Source organism: Sinocyclocheilus rhinocerous, unplaced genomic scaffold (assembly GCF_001515625.1).
Source record: "Sinocyclocheilus rhinocerous isolate Xijiao unplaced genomic scaffold, SAMN03320098_v1.1 scaffold82, whole genome shotgun sequence".
Classification (NCBI taxonomy): domain Eukaryota; kingdom Metazoa; phylum Chordata; class Actinopteri; order Cypriniformes; family Cyprinidae; genus Sinocyclocheilus; species Sinocyclocheilus rhinocerous.
Genome location: NW_015644168.1, coordinates 1041309 through 1050110, shown reverse-complemented (window position 1 = coordinate 1050110; position 8802 = coordinate 1041309). Strand labels below are relative to the sequence as shown.

The 8802-nt window shown below is 35.1% G+C and overlaps 1 protein-coding gene across 3 annotated transcripts in view; it reads left to right on the top strand.

Moving 5' to 3' along the window:
* Positions 1–8802, top strand: part of LOC107758079 (suppressor of tumorigenicity 14 protein homolog) — a 31600-nt gene that overhangs the window by 6612 nt on the left and 16186 nt on the right. For all 3 annotated transcript variants that reach the window (XM_016575733.1, XM_016575730.1, XM_016575731.1), the window contains exons 3-14: positions 754–913; positions 1018–1148; positions 1240–1310; positions 1923–2083; positions 3539–3571; positions 4613–4847; positions 4938–5080; positions 5192–5295; positions 5383–5483; positions 6776–6912; positions 7095–7199; positions 7284–7391. In XM_016575733.1, coding sequence (XP_016431219.1) covers positions 754–913; positions 1018–1148; positions 1240–1310; positions 1923–2083; positions 3539–3571; positions 4613–4847; positions 4938–5080; positions 5192–5295; positions 5383–5483; positions 6776–6912; positions 7095–7199; positions 7284–7391 — 1489 coding nt within the window. The remainder of the gene's footprint in view (positions 1–753; positions 914–1017; positions 1149–1239; positions 1311–1922; positions 2084–3538; positions 3572–4612; positions 4848–4937; positions 5081–5191; positions 5296–5382; positions 5484–6775; positions 6913–7094; positions 7200–7283; positions 7392–8802) is intronic.

Here is an 8802-nt window from a genome sequence, read left to right as displayed (position 1 = left end):
TTTTTTGTGTTCTTAAACTTTCTTATGAAAGGCTGCATTTATTTGAACAGAAATACAGTAAAACAGTAATATTGTGAAATATTATTACAATTTGAAAGAACTGTTATCTATCTGAATATATTTTAAAATGCAATTTATTCCTGTGATGCAAAGATTAATTTTCAGCATCATTACTCCATATTTCTTTGAATAAAAATTTCAGTGAACAGCATTTATTTGAAATAGAAATCTTTTGTAACATTATAAATGTCTTGCTGGTACTTTTGATCAAGCATCCTTGCTGAATAAAAGTATTAATTTAATGTTTTGTATTGTTAAAGAACACATGACAATAATTAGTAACTACAGTAAAAAGTAAAAGCAGTCCTAATTTTCACAACTCACCCAAACATGGTGTCTATGATGGATGGCATTGCTTTATAAAAATTGAGACACTGCCTCTCTCTCTCTCTTCCTCTGAAAACAAGGCCCATGTAGACTTTGAAGTTGCATGGAGCAGTATGAGCATCTAGGGAAGTGTTCTGATGCTGCTTTTATATAATGCCTATGAATCTGTGCTTGTTCTGTCAAAAAAAAGCTCTGCAGTTTACTGTGTATTTTCTGTTCACAAATCAAAATCTCATTCTGTTGAGGATATGTGCTGCAATTGTCATTTTTAATTTATTTCTTCAAACTGACTTTTATGTAATAAAAATTAGAGGCACTGGAATTTACAGAGAAGAGTAAAAAGTATTTTGCCTCTTTTGTGTTCAGGACAAGGACTGGGACACAGCTGTCACATTCTTGCCAGCATCGGATAATAAAAAGCTGGAGAAGAAGAGGGGCCCTGGGAAAGTTGGGATCATTGTTGGTCTGGTGATCTTGGCAGCCGTTTTGGCTTTGATCATTGGGCTTCTGGTCTGGCATTTCCACTGTAAGTCAGTACTGCAGCCACAGACAGCATCACATGGTTACCGGTGTCAGTCATGATAGTGCTGATCGTGTGTTTGTTGGTTCATGTCTCCCTGGTGTCTGCAGTCCGGAAAGATTTGAAACTACAGAAGATTTACACAGGCTCGCTTAGGATAACAAATCAAGTTTTTGTGGATGCATATGAAAACCCGGACAGTGCGGAGTTTAAAAACTTGGCAAACCAAGTCATGGATCAGGTGAGAACCAAATTGATTGAAACTAATTTTTTTTTCATAGTAATTATAGTGAAAAGTGTATTTAATTTAGATTTTTTTTATTCATATTTAGCTGAAATCAATGTACTCAGAATCTCCAGAACTGCCAAAATATTACATTGGTTCCAGAGTTCAAGCCTTCAGGTACGTTTACATGTGATTGCCCACATTTTTTAATGTTTTTTGGTCATGTGCCCGCTTTTAAACAAATGGTTAACCCAAAAATGTAAATCGAATCACCTTCAGGCCATCCATGATGTAGATGAATTTGTTCTTTCATTGAAACCAGTAGATCCTTTGCAGTGAATGGGTGCCGTCAGAATGAGTGTCCAAACAGCTGATTAAAAACATCACAATCCACAAGTAATCCACTCCAGTCCGTTTGTGTCTTGTGAAGTGATACGCTGTGCTTGTTCATAATCCATAAATTTGTCCATAAATCCATAATCCATCATAATGCTTGCTCTGGTTAAAAAAAAAAAAAAAAATTTCCATTCCCTGTTTTCCTCTCCCATCAAAATCCACTGATGGACTGGAGTCATGTGGATTATTGTGATGTTTTTATCAGCTGTTTGGACTCTCATTCTGACAGCACCCATTCACTGCAGAGGATCCATTGCTGAGCAAGCGATGTAATGCTACATTTCTCCAAATCTGTTCCGCTGAAGAAACAAATTCATCTACATCCTAGATGGCCTGAGGGCGAGTACATTTTCAGCAATTTTAATCTCAATCTGTCTGTCTGGCTTTCTGCAGTGAGGGCAGTGTAATAGCTTACTATGAGTCAGAGTTTGCTGTTCCAGTGGGACAGGAAGCAGCAGTGGATCGGGCTGTGAGCAGCTTAAGTGAAACATATAGCACCAAAGTTCGCAGAGCTCAACAAGGTCCCCTAGTCTTTGATCACGTTGTGTCTTCAGGTAATACTTTTGGATGGATGAATCTCATTAAAACGTGTCTAGGTCCTATTTTTCTGTAAAATCTAAATTAAACATTATAATTTGCATAAATAAACTTTGGATAAAGAGACTTTTGCATTAAAGGGGTCATATGATGCTTTCTTAAAGATCATTATTTTGTGTATTTGGTGTAACAGAATATGTTGACATGCTTTAATGTTCAAAAAACACATTATTTTTCAAATACTGTACATTATTGTAGGTCCAATATGCCCCGCATCTCTCAAACGCTTAGTTTTCTACAAAGTCCCTCCTTCCGACAAGAGCAGTCTGCTCTGATTGGCCAGCTGAACCAGTGCATTGTGATTGGCCGAACACCACAAGCACACGTCGTAAATGTAACGCCCCTTACCATAATCGCGAGCTTCAAGCTTTCAAAATAAATATCAAGACAGTTAATAATGTCCTTAGTTTTACCATCGTCTCTCTCACACACACACAAGATGCGCAAAACTCCGTATTTGAACAGTCAATTGCAAATACTTAAACTAATAACAAAACATACTTACAGTAGCTGATTCAGAAGCGCCAGATTGTCATAGTAAAGTCAGAATTACCTCCTCTCCTAGGTTCACGAAACGGTCGTCCATAAAATGCATTGCTGTTCTGTTGTAAGTAATTTTAAAGATTCCTAAATGCATCTACTTTCGGAAGGCCACATAAAGTGCTTTTGCTTTCGCCTAGAAACACACAGCGTCTCCTTGACATGGCTGCTTCAACACTAACTGCGGTTACTGAAACCATGCTTTCTTTCTTTGCGTGCACATTTGGGCCGCATTGTGCTAATATTTCCACATAGTGAGGTAGATATGTGGGGGCGTGTTAGAACGAGCCGTTTTAGGGGGGCGTGGCAGAGTCTTAACTTTGATAAAGAATATCTCTTTGGTTTTGAGACTTTAGTCTTTGCAACTTCAGGGATCTTATCTATGCACAATCAGCTTGTAACACTCCAAAGAGAAAGGAAAACGTGAAATCGCATCATATGACCCCTTTAAGAAACTTTGGATTACCAAGATGACGCCGCATTTCACTGCTGGTCATATATTCAATTATTGAACCTTGATTAAAGAAACAAATTTACAAACTTACAAATAGTACAACAATAATCAGATGTATAAATATACTTTAAACAATATATCATTATCTTTTGCATTACAGTAATGAGGGGGAAGTGTGCTTAATTATCATATAAAAATGGCCTAAAAATGAAAAGCAATTTGTTTTTTTTGTTTTTTTCTTGTGTTTGTGGGGTGAAATGTGACCTGGTTCTTGACAGGTTTTGTGAGATTCACCTAGATACCGATTCTAGTTTGCTTGTTATATTATAGAATATGTGAATTCCCATGATACTGAAGCACAGATTGATGTCTTCAGCCTGACAGATTTATAATAACTGTGTCAATCTTTCATTAACAGCTCTGGACACACGTCTGTTCTCAAAAGCCAGGAGTGAGTAGTGTATTACTTATTATCTGTCATATACTCTCTTTTCCAAAACCTAGTGAGCTGCCTCCATAGAAAGCAATTAAAGATATCATAGATGCGCTCCTAACAAAGGCTGTTTCAAAAGGTAAGCTAATTATGCTAAGATAGCATATTTTTGCAAATTTAAGGCAGCATCAGCAATCCCATAATGAACTGCAGCAAGGCAGCAGACATCTTAGAGCCCTATGAATCCATCTTGATTTTTCCCAAATTCTGTTTTATTATTTCCTAAATTCTTGTTTGTTTCATGTTTTCCATTTACATTTTTATGGATTCCATTTAAATAGGTGAATTACATTTGTAAAATTACTAAGGGTGCCTAATCAGTTGAATTTATAAAACTATTTAATAATGTATTAAAATGAATAATAATAGTGACCTAAGAAATGTTTCATTTTTCAGAAATTGTGTTGTTTCTTTTGATTTTTCTGTATTCTGTGTTGTTTTAATTTATTTAATACCATTTTTTTATCAAAAACTGTGGTAATCAAATAAATGCACACAACATTAGCAATGGAATTACTCTATTAAAATGTTATCAAATGAAATTTGAACAGTTCCTTTAAATTTTTTTTGGGCAAAAGTGCTGCCTTGACAGGATTACTGTTTAAAGTAAAACATCATTGAAAAGTTATAATATTCCTTAATAAATAAGCTGCATTGTTGTTGTTATTACTTTGGGAGCTCAATTCTATCGTACAATAGTAATAGATTTCTGTCATCATTTCTTCAGCTTAAATTTTTATTTTGGTGGTTGTGTATCTGATGGTAGTTTTATCAAATGAAATGCTGAAATACTCATAAGGGGAACTCTCTCATTTTGCCAGATATACAGTAAATTCCACTTTTATGACCAAATTCCGCATTTTCTTGTCATGTAGTGAGACCAAAGTTCAGTAGGTTTTGGAACAGGACTGTATTCCCTAAGCAAATTCAAACTCATTAATATACCATGTATCCAATAATAAATGTGTAAGATTAACCTTTTGTTTTCTGTATGTCCAGCAAGTACGAGATTCGCCCAGCACGCCAGGAGTTCTGCTGAAGAGACCATTAAATCACCGGGTTTCCCTGACCAACCTTACACTCCAAACTCCTTTGTGCAGTGGCAGCTCCGGGGAGATCCAGGCCACGTGCTGAAGTTGTCTTTTGACACCTTCTACCTGGAAAAAAACTGTACAAATGACTTTGTGAGAGTGTATGACTCGTTGGTCACCATGGACAAACACCTTATGGCAGAGTGAGTTGTGTTTGTGGATGTAGCACCATCTGGTGGCTGTAAATGCAACTGTAAGGAATTTTAATGCAAGTTTCTTTCTCTCTTAAACAGGAAGTGTGGCTTTTATTCTCCCAGTAATCCCTTAACCTTCATCTCGTCCCGGAATGTTATGTTGGTCACCTTTGTAACCAACGAAGAAGGGAATTTTCCTGGTTTCAGAGCCCGTGTCACTCAGTTCAGTCGAGATAGCGGCGGTAAAAATGAATCCTGGCTGGCTGAACAAAAACATACTTGGCTGATTAATAGTCCAGCGTGCTTTACTCTGAAATTTTGAGTCTCTCTCACTGGTTCTCCCCTTTTAACAGAACTTGCATGTGGTGGTAAATTGAGTGGATCCTCTGGTAGTTTTAAATCACCCAACTTTCCCAGTTATTACCCACCCAGCACCACATGTCAGTGGGACATCGAGGTAAGACAGAGACACGCATTTTGAACCAGTTATTGTCATGATTAACCACTTTTATAACAGTGTTATATCCATCTCTATTGTTTAAAGGTTCCTAATAGCAAATTCATCAAGTTGAAGTTCCCCAAGTTCATGGTTTCTACAGGGAGTCCGAATTGCCCAGGAGATAATGTGCAGATTGTTGGTAAAAGGTCAGTAAATTTAAAACTGTAAAACAGTAATTTATTTTTTAGACATTTCACAGAATTGACTCTTGTTACAACAGTTAGTTCTGGTCCTTCAGTCAAACTGGGTGATGTTCCTCCAAGAGCGCTGATAAAGCGTATGACAGCATTGGACTTTTCACTTTTGGATATTCCTCTATTTTTATCCTTTTAAAAAAACATGCCTAAATATCTTTATATCATTTATTTTGAGAAGAAAAGGTTACACAAGAAAGGGTTTGTCTTCAGAAAAATCTAATAAAATTTAGTTAGATTTATGCTTGAAACAAGAAAAAAAAACTTTGGTTTAAGAAACTTAAATTAACAAGAATATAAGTTTTTTTATTTTTTTATTTCTCTGCTTCTCAAGTAAAAGTATCTTGTTTAAAGGACATTATATATTTTACTGGAGAACAAGATGGAAATATTCAGTAAGAATATGTGAGTGGTTCGGAGGTTGTCATTTTAGAGCACATAAATACTGAGATATTTATTGTATATATTTAAAAGGCTGAAAACTATAGTGTAATTTTCCCTCTCAGATGAAACATAAATAAATCACTAAATCTGACTAATAGCAGTATAGTCACGTTTTATTTAAAAGTAGTGTACAGTACACTTGTTATAGAAACCCAGTCTGGGTTTAAACATTTTGTTCAAGGACATGATGGTGAAGGCTCACAATCAATTATTGTTTGAGTGTGTGTGTGTGTGTTTTATTATTGCATAAAGGATACAACTGACAACATCAGTTTATGATATTTGTCACTTTTACAGCTTTCCCAACTTATAGTCGTCTAAAGCAGAGATAATTTATCTTGGAATCACGTCACGAGTTCTTAATGTTAATAGCAATTCAGTGTATCTCTTTAAATTATTTTCAATTTCAGCACAAAAACAGCTGTTCACAAAGAATCGAAGAAGTCACAACAATCACAAAAGCTCATACAACATTCATTCACTAACAAAAATGCATTTGGCTCAATAGGGGTTATACATTCAAATCACTTGGTCCAGTAATTAAAAAATGTATCTCTCTGAAAGTTCACATGAAATGCAATTTTCTCCATGGTGAATATTTTTTAAAACTTCAGTTCAATCTTGTATTTGTGGAGGATTAGGTTTATACCAACACCTAGTTAGAATTATTATTTTTTTGATCGTCTACTGTGGTGTTTGAACCTACAACCTTTAAGTTCCCCAGCCCAGATCTTGAACCACCAGTGCTTGTAATCATTTAGTTGGAGGTTTCATATGCACGCTTGTTTGTTTCTTTGCAGCACATTGTGTGGGCAGCAGCCTGCTAATACCATGGTTACAGTCAACAGTAACCAGGTGTCGGTTGTGTTCAAATCGGATTCATCACAAGTAGATCGAGGTTTCAGCGCCACTTATGAGGTCTTTGAGCCCTCTGACCGTAAGTAAAGACATAAAAAATGGTTCATAAGTAAAAACTAGCAAGAATGGGTCAAACCTTTCACTATTGTACTGTAGTAGCAGTCTGGCCTGAGGTGGAAAAAAATAGACTAATTGATGCCAGTTTTTAAAGTGGTGTCAGTGTGAACATTAAAAAGTAAATTCAGTTTCTGAATCTCTCAGCCTGCCCGGACCAGTTCCAGTGTAACAACAAACGCTGTATAGACCCATCCTTGCGCTGTGACGGCTGGAACGATTGTGGTGATGGCACAGAAGAGAAGAACTGCAGTAAGTGCTTAAATTCACACACAGAATTTGCTCTCTGAATATGAATTCGAGTTCAGATATAGAGTGTTTGAATGTGGATTTCAGAATGTGACGCCAGCATGATCCAGTGCAGAAACGAGGTCTGTAAGCCGATGTTCTGGCGGTGTGATGGCGTAAATGACTGTGGAGATGACACAGATGAACTTAATTGTGGTAGGACCCTTTTCTGCTTTCCTTTCTCTCCTGTCTTTTCTTTCAGTTTACCCTCTATTATGCATCCAAATGTGAGAAATACTGCCTCCACAGGCATTATAGGGAAAAGGCATGAACACCCAGGTGAATTCATTGGTTCTGTAACATTCAATATACAAGACAGCATAGATGTATTATTTATAGGCTTTTTTAAATATTCATCACTATTTTTACCAAGAAATCAGTATTTTATTCACTTAGATTTCTAGTTTAATCAGGGGGACCGTGAAGAATATATCAAGCATTAGGGATGTAACTGAAGTCAGACCATTCTGTTTTTGCTTCAGATTTCGAAATTATACAATCTAATTTAGATTAAAAACTGCTCATGTTGCATGTATGCAGCATCTTTGTTGATTTTAATCATGATTAAAATGCAGTGGTTGCCTCTAATTTTAAATGGAAAGAGCTCAGACAAAGCTAATTTTGTTTATATGAAGAGATTTCTTTTATTTGTGTTACTTATTTATTTGATTTGGGGCTTGTTTTAAAATTTCAATTTAGTTTTGTTATTTACATTTACATTATATTTAAATTTTGTTATTTAGCAGACACTTTTATCCAAAGCGACTTACAAATGAGGACAATAGAAACAATCAAAACCAACAAAACAAAAGAGCAATAATATACAAGTGCTATATTAGTATATTATTATAGTGTTATATTCCAATTTCACAAAGAAACATGCAGCATTTTGTCCAAGCAATAATAAAAGTACACATTTAATTTATAATTTGTCTTAAATCTCATTTTGTAAAAAAAAAAAAAATCGTGAGTTGAGTGAATCGTTACATCCCTATCAAGCATATAAAATTTGAAATTAGTTAACAATGCCATTATTCTATTTGAGTTCTATTATTTTCTAGAATTACCTGTTTTAATAATGCAGTAATGTTAGTTAACTCTGTAAAGCCTGCAATATGAAATAATAGTTAGATAAAGGCTTTTACAGATCATATACAGAGGTTTACATTAGTTTTATTCAGAAGCACAAAATGAGCAAAATTGCTGATATTTAAACGCCAAAAATGAAATTTTAATATCTTGTCATGTAAATCAATGAGCTCTTTATAGCAGCGTGATCAACTACTTGTGTAAAGTGCTTAGGAAAATCATTTGTCACTCTGTAATAATATGTCTTGATATGATATGATATTTAATATGATATCTATGATATTTAAATGCTTAGTTTTTTATTGTAGGGGGCAAAACATATAATGCGACCGATACAAAACAGTGATGACTGAGGGATAAACATTTCTCAAAAGTCTAATGTAGGCTATCATATTTGATACTCACATTTTAAATGGAATTTTCAAAAAAAAATTGCATAATGATAATCAAGTAAACCTTAAGAAGCTTCTATCCAGTA